The sequence below is a fragment of the Phalaenopsis equestris genome, unplaced genomic scaffold (genome assembly GCF_001263595.1).
Source record: "Phalaenopsis equestris unplaced genomic scaffold, ASM126359v1 Scaffold000878, whole genome shotgun sequence".
NCBI classification, from domain to species: Eukaryota; Viridiplantae; Streptophyta; class Magnoliopsida; order Asparagales; family Orchidaceae; genus Phalaenopsis; species Phalaenopsis equestris.
The window spans coordinates 407,443-424,087 of NW_018165318.1; the positions used below are offsets into that span (position 1 = coordinate 407,443).

General features: G+C 36.5%; 1 protein-coding gene across 3 annotated transcripts in view; it reads left to right on the forward strand.

Annotated features, from left to right (window-relative positions):
- The first annotated feature begins 2,342 nt into the window (after nucleotides 1-2,342).
- Nucleotides 2,343-16,645, forward strand: part of LOC110032075 (calcium/calmodulin-regulated receptor-like kinase 1) — a 34,919-nt gene continuing 20,616 nt past the window's right edge. Inside the window, exons 1-3 of one of the 3 annotated variants that reach the window (XM_020735590.1) lie at nucleotides 2,343-2,560; nucleotides 2,838-3,036; nucleotides 3,138-3,504. In XM_020735590.1, coding sequence (XP_020591249.1) covers nucleotides 3,191-3,504 — 314 coding nt within the window. In that variant the 5' untranslated portion in view covers nucleotides 2,343-2,560; nucleotides 2,838-3,036; nucleotides 3,138-3,190. The remainder of the gene's footprint in view (nucleotides 2,561-2,837; nucleotides 3,037-3,137; nucleotides 3,505-16,645) is intronic. The other 2 variants (XM_020735589.1, XM_020735591.1) reach the window with 2 other exon arrangements.

Sequence of the window (16,645 nt, forward strand, 5' to 3'; positions counted from 1 at the left end):
AACAACAACGGAATGAGGGGAATCTACCTGTATAAAAAGCCCGATGAGGGACTATACTAGGATAGTGCTGGATCGGCTCCTGTGGAGGAAATGAACCGACTGATGCGGACTGAGGCACATAAACAACCAGAGAACATTTTTTCCCTATAGGTCTCCGGAGTTGAACCCCCGGAGAAGTTCAAAATGCCAGTCCTGGAAACTTACAAATGAAGATCAAATCCCAACGACCACCGCACGTCTTTCAAATCGTCTATCTACATATTGAAGATTTCAAATGCCCTCAAGTGCAAGCTGTTCTTCAGACGCTAAGGTCAACCACTCTAAGTTGGTTCGATGGATTGCTCGTGGGGGTAGTCACATGTTTCACAGAGTTGAAGAAGCTCTTCCTATCCCAATTTGCTAGTGCCTTGAGGCCCAAGAAGAATGCTCAATCCTTGTGATAGCTAAAGCAAAGAAAAAACAAGAGCCTGCAAGCATTTATCGTGCATTTCCAAAGCGAGACGCTAAATGGCCATGTAATGGTGCTTATAAAATTCCCACAAAATGCTCTGCGGGACCTTTTTTTTTTCTTGTTCGCTTTTTGGGCAAATGAACACGTACATTTGATTCATTTGAGATTTGACTATATTTTCATTTAAAAAGGAAAATATAGGCCGGGACCACCTTAAATTAGATTTATATAAATGCAATTCAATTATGATGTTTTTATATATTTAACAACTAAATTTCACTTTTTTATATTTATATCATTCAGATTCTCTTACATCAATATACCAACCAATTCTTTTGTATTTACATATCCGCCCCCTAAATTTTAATTTTATATTTACACCACTCAAAATTTTCATACCACATTAAAAATATCATATTTTAACTTTTACAAAAGTTAAAAAAAAAACCTTTCTCATGCATAGAGAAAACGACATTTATATAAAAATTGATATTTGGTTGTAAGTTCTGTAAATACATCAGAATTGAGTGGTATGCATGTAAATCTTCCCATTTCAGCTGACAAATTTATTAAAATTACAGTTAACGAATCTTTCCAAATTAAAAATGTGGGCTAAAGCGTTACAGCACCAGCTTAACACTACTTGCACCTAACAATCAACGAAAGTTCGTCCACCCTTTCATTTTAGAAAAAAATATACGGACCGCTATATGGAGGGTGTTTTCTCCTCCGCTCCGAAGTCCAATGAATCACCTTCACGTGAAGTTGACAGAAAAAAGAACTCGTTTTCTTGTGATCTGGCTTGGTAACACAGAAAAATATTCTTCCCGCATTATTCAGGTGTTATTGTGGAGGTATTGATGTGTTATTGTGTTATTATAACACTGGGAATATTCCCAGAACATAATAAGACATAAATATCACCACAATAATACCTGAATAACGCGGAATAAAACTAGGGAATATTCTCTTATGCTAAAACTAAATTTTTTTATATCCCCTCCACGTGGCTTGATTTCATTAGACTCTAAATGTATTTCTACGTCCGAAGTCCGGACGTAATATTTATTCCCGTATGATATATGACATTTCATATCCAATCTCAGAATGCAATATTTTTTTCTACTTTTTAACGTAATATTATAAGCCTCACATTCTTCTTAACCTCTGTTTTTTTTTTGGCAAAAAAAAAAATATATATATTATTCCATTTATAACTTACAAAATTGACATTTAACGGCTGGAAAAATGAACATTGCGAAAATTTTTAATAACTTTTAAGGAAACAGAATCCTTTTGAGCCAACAAACCTGCCTACACAATTTAAATTTATTTATAATTATTTCCGTGATATGAGCTCTTCAAAATTAATTTGAATTTTAGCTCAGATCAAAATAAATAGCCGAGCTATAAGTTAAAACTCTGAATTAAATTTTTTTGAGCCAATTTTAAGCAATATAAGAATCGGCCCGAACTAGCTCGAAATTAGCTCGATTTATTTTTATAGGAGCAACTAGCCTATTTAGAGCTGAAACGGATCCAAATAACTCAATTTGAGGTATTTATTTTTGATTTCAAGCTGGAACGGATAAAAAAAACTCAAATTTGAGTCCGCTCATTTTGATTTCAAGCTGGATCAAGCTTGATTCAATTTTGAGGCTGGCTCGAAATCAAATATAATGAATCATGAATCAATTTTGATCCAAATTCAATTCATTACCCGGTTCTGAGCCGGCCCTGACTCAGCACGAAATGGACTCATTAACAACCCTAATTCGGTGCAACACGTCATGAATGGCAAGTCGAGTTACACATATCTCATGTAACTTATAATTATGAGAAGAAAATATTACGTCTAGAGTCGGAAGGAGTCCACCTTCACATTATTATGTTTTTCTTCAACTATAGTATGCGGGGCTGGTGATCTGATCGTGGGGGTCATGCACGTCTCGAATAACTTATATTCTGTGTTTTTGATCATTTATTTCCCTCCCTTCCGCTTCTTCTCTCTCCTCCTTGAATTCTCACACTTGATTCGATCAAGGAAATCTTCTCCTTCAAGCTCGCACTCCGATCGGAGCCATTCGCGGCCTCCAATTGCTTGCAGAGGTGATCGATCTTCTGATTTTTTGCCGTTTCTAACACTGCATTTTGTCCTTCTAGCTGGCCCATTAATTAGGGTTGCTGAGCCATCAGTTTTTTTTGTGCAGAGATTTTGGGTTGAATTCCCTGTTTGATAATTTTGTTCTAAGATAGGCATGTTTTGAATGCGTTTCGAATGTTGTTGGTTATTCAATGAGCCTTGTCGCTATTTCACAATTTCATCCTTGCCGTCTGTCTGATGGCTGCAAAGTTTTGATTATTCTAACTATTTGTCCCTTTCAAGAATTGAAACTTTGATTTAGTCCATGAAAGTTAGATTGAGCTGGAAGAGTGGTGGAGGTTTTGTTCGTTTCACTGAGGCGGCTTTTTGGCACAAATATCTTCACTGTTATTTTAGAAGATAGTATTCTTGTCCTCAAGTAGCCGATATTTGACCTAAACTAGTTGACAATTTTTCTCTAGAACTTCTTGGCTGATGAGCGGTACCATAATTCTGTCTAACCTTTTTTCGATACTTGCAAGAATAGATTCTTTTCTGAATTGAAATTGCACTGTTGAATTCAGAAATGCGTTGGTTTCTCAGGTATATCAATGGAGAGGTTGTCTGGTTTCTAAGGCTGTGGATGGTTTAAGGGGATGAAAGGAGTGTCGTGGGGACTGGTTGTAGGGGTCACAGTTGGCGTTGTGATCGGGATTCTTTTGGCAACAGTTGCTTTGTTCTGCAATTGGTTGAGGAAAAGGCATCCTCAGCTTGGAAATAGCAGCTCAAGGAGGGCTTCCACCGTACCTATCCGAACTAATGGAGTGGATACATGTACAGTACTATCGGACTCAACAATCGGCCAGGAATCCCCGAGAATTCCAGAAGAGAGCAGCGTTTCATTGTGGATTGAGGGACCTAAAAGAAAAGGTGTGATGTCGGTGTCCGGCATACCTAAGTATGCTTACAAGTAAGATTATTCTAATTTCTAAAATTTTGTTTCTTTAATGCCTTGTTCTTTCTTTTTTTCTCTTTCCTGGCAAGTAATGTTGAATATGGTTGCTTTTTTTGCGCTATTGTTGGAATGGATAATATTGTTTTAAAACACTTATTACGGCTGCTGGCAGATAACTTTCCGAAGATCCTTGAATCCATTATCGCTGGTTCAGGCCTTGATGTTCCTAAATCATTTTTTGTTAATGTAATGGGAAAACTTTCTTTCTTCTTATTTCACAATTGAATTGCATATTTAAATATACTCCTATCTCTATAGATTATGAATATCTCTAATATAGAAAAGATATAGTATATAAATTTCCTCTTATTTGGTTACCTAATATTAAGCTTCTTGATATACAAATATTAGGTGAAATAATTTTCATAACACTCCCCCGCAAGCTAGAGCATGGATATTTGTCATGCACAACTTGTTACAAGTAACCCTAGCTCCATTAAGGTCCTTTGTAAAGATGTCTGTTAATTGTTCCCTAGTACGAGCTTTAGAAATCAAATTTTGTTAAATCTTTTTATGAACAAAATGACAATCTATCTTAGGCTCTGTTTGGCGCAGCTGCAGCTTCCCAACTTTTCAGCTGCAGCTGTGCTGCCCCAGGAAGCTGCTGCGGGGAAGCAGCTGCAGGGAAGCTGGCTGTCTGTTTGGGAAGCTGGCTGTCTGTTTGGTGCAGCTGTGTGAAAACAGCTGCAAAGTAGCTGTTTCTAGAAAAATGACAATTCTGCCCTTGTTTAATAAAATTGTTTCATATATATAGTTAACTGTTTCATATATGCATTTAACTTTCATATATATGGTTAACTTTTTATTATGACAACCCATATTTAGTAAATTTTTAGTAGATTAAAACCTTAAAAATGTTTAAATAATAGAAATGTTTAAAACCCAAGCTTCGCATAAATGAATTGTGCGGTATGTAAATATATAAGAATTCTATGGTCAAAAACATATGTAAATATATAAGAATTCTGTGCTATGTATGTAAAGCTTGGGAATTATGTGTTATATATGTAAATTAAATCAGACATATTTCTTACATTTAGGTGTCGAGAATTGTAAATATATAAGAATTTTGTGATATGTATGTAAATGCCCAATACTTGCTCAAATATGTTTTCAATTCCTGCAACGACATCAAATAAAAACTTCTTTCCCCTTTACTTGCTCAAATTTTAGTAAACCTGCAAGAACTGACAATCTAAAAGAATATGAAAATACATACAAGTTGCAAATATGTGTTATTTATGTAAATGCCCCTACAACAGAAAATACTGTTTCTCGATAATATAAAAATTGCAACCAACGATCATTAGCAAATAGCAGAAAATAATTGAAAAAAATTATTAGCAAATACCAGAAAATTTCAAAAATGGCAACCAATTATCATTAGCAGAAAATGAATCACTAGCAGAAAATTGCAAAAACTAGCAAAAAATCATTAGCAAATAGCAGAAAATAGTATTAATGTGTTGTCGGCAGGGAAAAGTTCAGAATTGCTAACGGGGAGGGCTCCTTCACTAGTTTTCTAGGAGTAGTCGACAGAAAAGTCCTACGACTAGATCCTAGGCTATTAAGGAGGGGAAAACTACACCTTGACCGAAAGCGAGGTCAACAAACGAACCCCCAATAGGTGTGGTGTGCTGGGCGAGCACACCGCGCGTTGACCGACGTAATCAACGGGACCAATACAGGTTTTCAAGCCAACAGGCTTAGAAAGAAGCGTAGAATCGAGTGCTAATTGTTTCCGTTGGGGAATTAGCCAATGATCATTCGACTTTAAAATTGGTGATCAGGAACTCTCGCCGTGGAATGGAGAGTGGATTTGAAGTCACCAAATTTCCAACACTTGTCGAGGATGGGAATTAGCATTTAGATGCTGGCCCCAAGGTGGGAATTCGAAGTTTAGAAATTGATCTTGAAAAGGAGAGTTGGAATTTAGGTACCGATCTCGAAAGATAGGAATCAAAATTTAGGTACTGATTCAAAAAGAGAATTGAAATTTAGGTATCAATTCAAGAAGAGCGAGTCGAAATTTAGGTATCGACCTCGAAAGGTAGGGATCAGAATTTAGGTACTGATTCAAAAATGAAAATTGAAATTTAGGTATCAATTCCCAGGAAGAGAGTCGAAATTTAGGTATCGACCAAGGAAGATAGGAATCAGAATTCAGGTACTGATTCGAAAATGAAAATTGAAATTTAGGTATCAATTCCCAAGAAGAGAGTCGAAATTTAAGTATCGACATCGGAAGATAGGAATCAGAATTTAGGTACTGATTCGAAAATAAAAATTGAAATTTAGGTATCAATTCCCAGGAAGAGAGTCGAAATTTAGGTATCGACCTCGGAAGATAGGAATCAGAATTTAGGTACTGATTCGAAAATGAGAATTGAAATTTAGGTATCAATCTCAGGATGAGAGTCGAAATTTAGGTATCAATCTCAGGATGAGAGTCGAAATTTAGGTATCAATCTCAGGATGAGAGTCGAAATTTAGGTATCAATCTCAGGATGAGAGTCGAAATTTAGGTATCAATCTCAGGATGAGAGTCGAAATTTAGGTATCAATCTCAGGATGAGAGTCGAAATTTAGGTATCGACCAAGGAAGATAGGAATCAGAATTCAGGTACTGATTCGAAAATGAAAATTGAAATTTAGGTATCAATTCCCAAGAAGAGAGTCGAAATTTAAGTATCGACATCGGAAGATAGGAATCAGAATTTAGGTACTGATTCAAAAATGATAATTGAAATTTAACTATCAATCTCAGGATGAGAGTTGAAATTTAGGTATTGACATCGGAAGATAAGAATCAGAATTTAGGTACTGATTCAAAAGGAGAATTGAAATTTAGGTATCAATTCCTGGAAGAGAGAGTCGAAATTTAGGTATCGACCTCGAAAGGTAGGAATCTGAATTTATGTACTGATTCGAAAATGAGAATTGAAATTTAGGTATCAATTCCCAGGAAGAGAGTCGAAATTTAGGTATCGACCTCGGAAGATAGGAACCAGAATTTAGGTATTGATTCGAAAATGAGAATTGAAATTTAGGTATCAATCTCATGATGAGAGTCGAAATTTAGGTATCGACCTCGAAAGATAGGAATCATAATTTAGGTATTGATCCGAAAATGAGAATTGAAATTTAGGTATCAATCTCAAGATGAGAGTCGAAATTTAGGTGGTTCGCTAGTACGTTGTAATCCACTTTGCTTGAACTTCTAGTTTCCTCTCGAGCATTTGTTTCTTCCATCGTTGGAGGTGGTTCGCTTGAAGTAACTGCTTGTTTTCTTTTTTCCATTAAAGCCGTCCCTGAGGGTAACACTTTTCCTCTTCTTAAATATACTTCGGTTATCTCTTCTGACACTGTGGTTGATTCCTCAAGTGTAGATTCTGAATCGGATGAATCACAGTTGATGGCGATCGGTATTCCTTTATATTCAAGGACTGGTTCGTCATTTCCCGAACTGTCATATCCGGTATCGTTGACATCCTTACCAATCTGGCTAACGGGTTTATCAGACTTAAGTACGATTTGAGGATCGGTTTGGGAATCGAGATCGAAACTAGAGTGACCAAAATCAGTTACGCTATTACCAGAAACAGTTAAAACGTAGCCGAAATCATCATCACTATATTCATAATACCCCGGAGGAGCAAAAAGATAATCATACATGGTCAAGGGTTCGAGGATTTTTTTCCTCCAAATTTGAGACAACTAATCTAGCAGAGGCGACCCCTACCAGTCTTCATGACGTCGCTCTTTTCTCTCTTCTCAGGTTGTAGTGGTTTATTTGGTAAAATCTCCAACTTGGGCTGAACAGTCTGAATGGAGGCTTGTGCTGAAGCGGTCCAAACGATCTGAATCTGATTTAATATCTTTTTGGACGATTTGTTCCAAATTGTAGTCCATTCATCTTTTTCTGAGTACAACCTTATTGGAGTGATTGTCTCAGCTGAAATCATATTTACAGAACTCCTTTCAGGTTCTTTTAAATATTCTTTCGGGATCATTATATTCTCTTCTTTAAGGTTCCTCTCGAGCCAATCCTTGAAGACGAAACAATCCTCTATAGTGTGTCCGAGCATTCTGTGATACAATAATTGGGTTGATTGATCCTTCTTATTGACCTCCTCTGGCCTCTTTGGAGCTGGTAATCTGAATTCGGACTTCTTCATTAGACTCTTAAATATTTTGGGTACTGCTTCATCTTTGAAGGAATATATCATTTTCTGTCGTTCTGCCAAAGATGTTTGCTTATTCTCTGCTCGGTATGACCCTTCCTGACGTGGTCGTTGGGCAGGTTGACCATACTGTCGCGTCTGCTGCTGTTGGTTATGTTGCGATGGTGGCTGAGAATCCCGACGGAAATCCTCTGCATATATCTTTATTGGTTGTTTTCTCTTGTCAACTGTTGTCACTACCCCAGATTTTTTTTCGAATATCCTGGTTGTCTTGGACTTTTCTGTCTTCTCATGAGAATCCATATGCTTGGCCTCTTCTTGCAGATTACTGGCTTTGCTGAGCAGCTTTTCAAAGGATTTGATGGTGAGTCCCTTAAGCATGAAAGCTATTCGCCCATGAATACTTTTGAGTAGGATCTCAATCGTATGATGTTCTTGTAGCTGAGGTTCACATTTCATACTAAGGTTTCTCCACCTCAAAATATAATCTACTAGAGTCTCGTTAGGTTTTTGCTTCTCTATCACGAGATCTCCTATAGAAACATGGTGCTGCGTTCCGGCGAATCTCTTCATGAACAATTGTTCCAAGTCGAAGAAAGTCTTTACTGATCCATTAGGTAATTTGGCATACCAATCAAAAGCTATCCCTGATAAACTGCTGAAAAACTGTCGGAAGAGTAAAGATTCATTTTCTCCTACCACAGCTGGCTCGGAAATGTGCTATGTGTTGTCTGGGGTTTCCAATCCCGTTGAATATCTTAAAGTTCGATGTCACGAAACCCTTAGGGTAGGGTACGACATCGAATTCCTCCGGGTAGGGTCTACCCTTTAAAATCAATGCACCACCCTTAGATTAGGCTAAGGCCTCCTGAACTTGCTCGACCATTTGCTTAAAGTCCTTTTCTGGTATGATGCTTTGAGTAGAGTCCCTCTTTTGTAGATCATCTCTGTTAGCTGAGGCGCCTTCCCTTCTCTCATCTACAATCTGTATAATTTCCGGTTGATTAACTTCTGAAGAAGCTAATTGTGGTGGTTGAGATTGTCCCTGGGCTGCGGCCATAGCAGTCATGACAGTGGTCATTTCTTCCATTTTATTCTTCATTTGGTTGATTTCCTCATCTCTCAGGAAGGGAGTCATACGCAGCTCATCTACGACGTTCTCTTCAGTAGGGGGTTGAGCGCCGCGCGCAGATGTAACTGCTCTGGTTTCGATGACATTAATATCCATACAGTTTTCTTCAAGGTATTCTTCAGAGTTTTTATCTTCATCATCAACGGAAATTCCGCGTCCTCGGGCTAGTTCTGAAATTTCGGCCCTGAGTCTTTCGACCTTTTTCTCAATTATTGCCCCTCGTATCACCTTGAGGTCTGAAGGCCTATGTTGAGGATCTTCTATTTGTGCACCTTTTTCAACTGTTGTTGATGTTATCATGCTGGGTACTTCAGCTTTCTGTTTTATATTACAATTCCGACTCATAGGCTCACTAGCTTGTATTGGTGCAACAACCCTGGGTATCCATACCTCTTTCCTTGATGGCGATGTTTTGAAACGGGGTGTCTCAACAGAAACATCAGCGTGTCGAAGAGAGGCATGCTCCCCGTGGTGGAGACCAGCTACAGCACTAGGCAACCTGCTTATCCTTTCTTTTGAGGTCTTAAGAACATCTTTATGATCGGTGATTGGTGGAACTCTCGGACCCAGCCGTGACTTAACCTATCGACGGCCTGCGGACCCAGTCCTTACGATAGTGTCAATTATGTTCCCCAAGCGGAACTTGACGGGAATACGAGGAGGTAATCCTTTAGCAGATCTGACATCCTTTAGTATTTCTTTCTTCATGCGAGGGGATACTGCACATCCCATTCGTTTAAGCAACTCACTAACTAAGCAACCCTCTTTGGCGGCTAGTTTCTGAAACACTGTGCTGACTCTGGTGAGAGGAGTAGACTTCTTCCTCTTTCCACCATGTCCATGAGGTGACGGTAAAGCAGCGACTATCTTACAGATACTTTCATGTCCATCGGTATTTACTAAGGGGTGAAACCTACTCCCTTGCAAAAGCGGAGAGGTATCCAAAAATTCTGATTCCGCTTGATCAGGAATTACATTAACAGTCATATCTTCATAAGTCTGAACTTCAGCAGTCTTGCGAATTTTTCGGCTACGATTTCTCCTTTGTGACCGTGTTAACGACGCAACTTTCGAACTCGACCCAAGTTCGAACACTGACGGTGGGACGGCGAACTCCTCAGTTGGACTGTCGACAGTCATAACCTCTTTTCCCTTAGTAGTACTGGGAAAGCCAGGCTTAGTAGATTTCAAAGTGGCGGTAGTCTTTTCCTTCTTGTAAGAAGGGAAATCCTGTAGACAATTCAGGTTGAACTCAGCAGAAGGTTCCTGAACTTTGGGGGTGGCGACCTTCACTACAACGAACGGGGCTTTCCCGAGAATGACTTCGAGATCCTCGAATCCTGCCCCAAACTTGATGGTGGGAGCGACGTTACGGGCGCTACTGTCCGTTGGCAAGTTGCAGGAAAAGGTGAGCGTTGGGAACACCATCGCGAGAACTTCAAAAGAGAAAACCCTAGGGTTAGTTACTTGGCCAATGTCTCGTAATCATAGTGCGAGCACTACAAATTGACGGAGGTAGATCTGTAAACCGGGTAAATTTTATTTAATCGATGAAGATTTTAGTGAAAAAATGTATGAAGGGAAAAATGACCCGAAAGTAAAAAGAAAATCAACAAGTAAGCACAGCGCGACACAATCTGGTTCAACTTGCGAAATAGCGAATCGAACTCGAAATGACACAAAAAGGAGAGTAAATTCTTAGGACCCAGTGCTGGACCGACTTCGCAGCACACAAGGCCCAAGTGGAACTAGTCCACCAACACACGTATTGGGGGTCTGACCCCACATAAAAGATCAAAAGTCCTTAATGGCCTCCTGAACCTCTCTGTCCAAAGTGGTTGAACAGATGATACTGAAGTCCGAAAAAAGTTAATCGTACTTTCCCAAGAAAGAAATGGGTGAAGCATATCAACGGAAGAAGGGTAATTTGGTCCAAGAGGGCCATGGACGTATTACCGATGTATGAAGATAATATTTCCTGATTTAAATGGAGAGAGAAGCTCATCCCCAACGGAGTCGCCAAAAACTGTCAGCGGGGAAAAGTCCAGAATTGCTAATGGGGAGGGCTCCTTCACTAGTTTTCTAGGAGTAGTCGACAGAAAGGTCCTACGGCTAGATCCTAGGTTATTAAGGAGGGGAAAAACTACACCTTGACCGAAAGAGGTCAACATAAATACTTGTGCTTAGTTTGTTCATAAAAAGATAAGGTTTGAATCAATATAAAATGCATCTTAGTTATCACACCACAACTTTTTTGAAACTGTCACCTTAAAAATCATTTCAGCCGGGAATTGAGAGACCCACATCAATTCACTCGAAATTTGTGTCGTTACTCAATACTCAGATTCCACACTTGATCGTGATGCTACATTGTGTTTCTTACTCTTCCATGAAACTAAATTACTATAAAAAAACACAATATCTAGTAATGGATCTTCAATCAATCTTGGAACTTCCCCAATCTACTTCAAAGAAGCATTCATTATTTGATTATGATATAGAATCCATTTACCAAGAGCTCCTTTGAGGGAACATAGTAAATATTCTGGCGCTGACCAATGATGGATTGTGGGGGAAAATATGAACTGACTTATAGTGCTAACTAAATATGTAACATTGTGAGGTAGTTTAATTTTTCCCACTAACTTTCTATATCCTTCAGGATCATTAAAATGTTCTCTATCCTTAATAAATTTTGATTCAGAAGCATCAAAGTACTATATTGTTTGTCCACTAATTTATTTTATGCTAACAAATCTAAAACATATTTCTGTTGAGATAAAAAAAATACAATTCTTGCTCTTTGAAACCTCAATGCTCAAGTACTTCAAGGAACCCATATCTTTATTGTTGAACTAATTTTGAAGAAGTGACTTCAATGATAAATTCCATGCACATCGTTTTCAGTGATAATAATGTCATCAACGAACACCACAAATAGAATGATCCCAAAAGCAAATTGCTTTTTACTCTACTGCATCTTAAACTCTTTTATTGCTTGACTAAATCTTCTAAATCATGTCTGGGGCTTTGCTTTAATTCAGATAATGATTTTTATAGAAGATATACTTTCCTAGACTCTCTCTAAGCAACAAACTCAAGAGGTTGCTCCATTTATACCTCTTTTAAAAGGTCGCCATGCAGAAATGTATTCTTCACATCAATCTGGTGTAGGGGCCAATTATTCATTATAGGCAAGGATAGAAAGAGGCGAACTTAAGTCAACTTAGCTATCAGAGAGAACGTGCCTAAATAGTCAATCCCATAAAGTTGGTTATAGCCCTTAGCAACCAACAGAGCATTGAGACGATCTACAGATTCATCAAAATGAAACTTAAATGCAAGGACCCATTTACAACTAACAACCTTCTTACCAAAGGGCAATTCAACCAGTTTCCAAGTTCCATTTTCAATTAAAGCATTCATTTCATCAAGCATCGCTACCCTTCACCAAGAATGTGATAGGGTTTGTTGAACATATCTCAAGACCTCAACTGAGTCAAGGGAAACAACAAACAAGCAAGAAACAAAAGATAATTGAACATAGTTAACACAAGAGGAAATAAGATGGACAAATTACGTTAACTTCTTCAGAGAACGATATGTAAATCAAGGTCACCAAGAGAAGGATGTCCTGTACAAAAGGATATTGGTGTCAGACTAGGATTAGGGGGACGAAGTCTTTTCAAGTAAACATTCCTGATAGGTTGTTTAGGCTCAGGCACTAGTGGTGGAAGTGGAGTTGAACTGATGATGTAATATATTAACAACTATCAAAGTCTTGTGAGGATTTAGATAGCAATGAGTCAATAATAAATGGGGTTTCTCCATATAAGGTGACATTGGCAGAGACCATATACCTATTTAAGGGAGGAGAAAAATATTGATAGCTTTTTATCAAATGAGAGTATCTTAAAATGCACATCTTTAATGACTTAAAACTTGTTTGGGTGGCTTTTCAGTCGCTTTCCATTTTGAAAAGCATGTTAGGAGGTGTTTAAGAGCCCGCATTTTTGCTGCTTTTCTTAAAATAACATTCACAAAATGGGATTTTTGCCAACGACGGGGCAAAGCTAGGTTCCATGCAACGGACAGCAACGAAATTGGTAAATTACACTGTCGCCCTTTAACTTTTTTATTATTTTTTTGTTTTATCAGTGATAATACTTTTGGTCTTTGAGACTTCTCTCCCATCTCCTCTGCGAGCAACATGTGTTAAAGTTTTATGTGGCATATCAGTGAGCGGCTTTTCTCGCCTATCTTCCTCCCATCGAATCACATGTATGCATCTCGTTGTTTTCCTTTCGTTTTGGTCCCATGTTGATGAATTTCTAGAATATGATCTTCAATTTTAAGGTGTGCATTCCACATTATTTTGATTTTGCATTCCATATTATTTAAACACTGTCATTGTCGTGTCCCAAGTCCCGAATATGAAAATTCGAGGGTTGCGTTAGGTAATCGAAAGCCAACATAAAATTTATCGAAAAAATTATGACATGAATCCTTTTAATCATTGTGTAAATGCTATGGCGTCCCTTGGAAATAACACACTATATGACTTGAATACATTGAAAAATGTGCAAGGTCGTTACACCGGTGTCCAAGTGTAGTATCAAATAAGCAAGTGTTCTCAAATTACGAACGCATGCGGGTAAAAAAGCTAGTCAATGAAACTAATATTAGGATTGGGTCTTGGAATACAAGTACTCTCACAAATAAATTAGTGAAATTAGTTGATATTATGATTCATAGAAAGATACATATCATATGTATTCTAGAAACTAAATGGGTTGGAAAAAATGCTAAGGAGATTGGTGGCTTATGTCTCAAACTTTAGTATTCAGGTAAAAGCCACACTAGAAATGGTGCAGGTGTAATTACAGATAAGAGCTTGAAAGATAATGTTATAAAAATTAATAAAATTGGATATAAAATTATAGCCTTTAACATTGTTGTTGGTACTAAGATTTTTAATATTATAAGCACTTATACTCCTCGAGTAGGTTTAGATATATGTTTTAAAGAAAAAAATATGGAATGATTTAGAAGAATTAATGCAAATGATATCTTTTGAAGAAAAAAATTTTATTAGAGGAGATTTAAATGGACATATTGATAGAGTGGTAGAAGATTTTAGAAATATTCATGGTGGCATTGATTTTGGAGTGATGAATGAAGAAGATATTGTCATATTAAATTTTGCTTTAGCATATGATTTTGTTATTGTTAATATTTTATTCAAGAGAAGAGATGAGCATATTATTAATTACAAGAATGAGTCTAATAAAACACAAATTAATTATTTTCTTATGAGAAAAAAGATCGTCGGGAATATAAAAATTATAATGTCTCTCTAATTGAGAATTTAAATACCCAACATCGATTATTAGTTTTGGATTTTACGAAGAAGAGTTGTAAAATAAAAAAAAATACTAGGATCTATTATCATAGAAGTGAATGAGGGCATCTAAAAGATAAATAAAATTATTTTTATGAGTAAACATCTAGATATCGAGATTTGGGATATTCATGAAGAAACAAATTCTATGTTGGATAATGTAACAAACATTATCAAATAAGTGAGAAAAGTTGTAATTGGAGAATAAAAAAAAATTAAATAAAAGTTGTCAGTGGAATAAAAATGTGCAAGAAAAGATAAAATAAAAGAAGTTATGTTATAAAAATTAGTTTAATGTAAAAGCTTAAATAACTGGAAAAATATAAAATAACCCACAGGGAGTCTAAGAGAATAAACTATGACACTAAAAAATTTACTTTTAGTCTTTATAATAAATTACATATTAAAAAGATGTAAAATATATGTGTAAATTAGTCAAACAATGTGAAAATTACATATCTCGGTTCTATAGTTCAAAGTGATGGTGATATAGATGGGGATGTTATTAGTAGAAATCAATTTGTTCAAAGTGATGGTGTGAACGCTTCAGGCCTATGTGTGATAGAAAAGTACCGCTTCATCTAAAAGGAAAATTTTTATAAGATATTGGTGAGACCTGCAATGCTCTATGGCGCAGAGTGTTGGCCTTTAAAAGACTTTAAAAGAGAAGCATAAAATTAAAAGAGAAGCATAAAATTAAGTTAAGTATTGTCGAGATGAGAATACTTAGTTGGATGAGTGGTTTTATACTTTACGACAAAATGTGAAATGAACATATCCGTGATAGGGTTGGTGTAGCTCCTGCGGCGAACAAAATTAGAAAGAGTCGTCTTAGATGGTTTGGTCACCTTAAACGTCGACCATCTAATGATCCAATTAGGAATGATCCAATTAGGAGATAATGATCCAATTAGGAGAGTAGAGGTTTTAGATTCGACTTATGTTAGAAAATGCAGAGGTAGACCTAAAAAACCTTGGGCATATTGTATAAAAATGATCTTAATTTATTAGAATTAAATGAAAATATGACATTCAATAGGATGCAATGGAGAAAAAAGGATTCATGCAGCCGATCCCATTTAGTGGGATAAAGGGTTGTTGTCCTATTTTTAAATATATATACGCATATATTATGAATTTTAAATTTTTTTGTTGTTGTTCTATTTCATATGCAGTCTAATTTGTCGATTAAGCATAACATATTACAATCTCAAGAAAAATGAGTTTGAGGTCTTTCAGTGCTTCAAAAGTTCTGTACTGTAATTATGGTACGCAGTGTTCTGAATACATATCAAGAAGCGAATATAGTTATAGGAAGAGGTTTTATTGTTGTCTCGGAATTGAACACGTGAAGATTGCATATCTTTTCCTTATGTTGATGATATTGAGGAGTGCACTCCATATAGTGACCAAGTTAGGATAGATGTTATGCATCAAAAGTTATTTCGAAGATTTGATCGTCTAAACTTGAAAGAGAACATTATAATATTAATTTTTTTTGTATTATGATTTTATACAAATAGTGTTGTCTTAAAGTTGACGTATTTAGGAAATTGAACTAATGACGTGTGTTTTGTATTGTTGAAGTTGTTTATGTTATTCTGCTATAATTATTTTGAAAACTACACTTATTGAACTAATTTATATCTATAAGGACATAAATTTTTTTGTCAGAAACGGCTACAACACAGCTGATTATCCAAACAAATTGACTGCTACACCAATAACAACTTTCTGATAGTGAATGTAAAGCTCCTTCATCAAGAAACATCTTCATAGCTGCTTGTTTCAAAATCAGCAATCACCCTAAACACACTATTAAGGCCCAATTTAAAAACATGTGGATGAGTGTCACAAACAAAGCACGTATTCTCAAATATACGTGGTTTAATGGAAAATAGAGAGTTGGTTGGAAATAGAGCTTGGTCGGGTATTCGGTTCTGTAAATTAGTAGAATACATCTTATTAATAAAAAAATATGCAGTAGACACTGCATCAATCAGGAACTTTTTAGGTATATTAGTTTGAAATAAAAGATCTCTAGCTATCTCATGAAGCCTTCTAATTTTGGGAGGCCCATAAGCAATGACAAGTGAACTGACTGTGATATGGAACCCTTCAGATTATATTTGAGCAACTTTTGACATGTTTTTTTCGTATGACCAGGTTTATGACATAATAACAAACTACCCTCGAGCCTTGATTTCCAGAATTTGGAGTTTACTTCCATAAACGCACTGAAATTGAGTTTTATCAATGTATGTATGTTTCATACTACACTTATTGAAAACTACACTTATTGAACTAATTTATATCTATAAGGACATAATTTTTTTTGTCAGAAACGGCTACAACACAGCTGATTATCCAAACAAATTG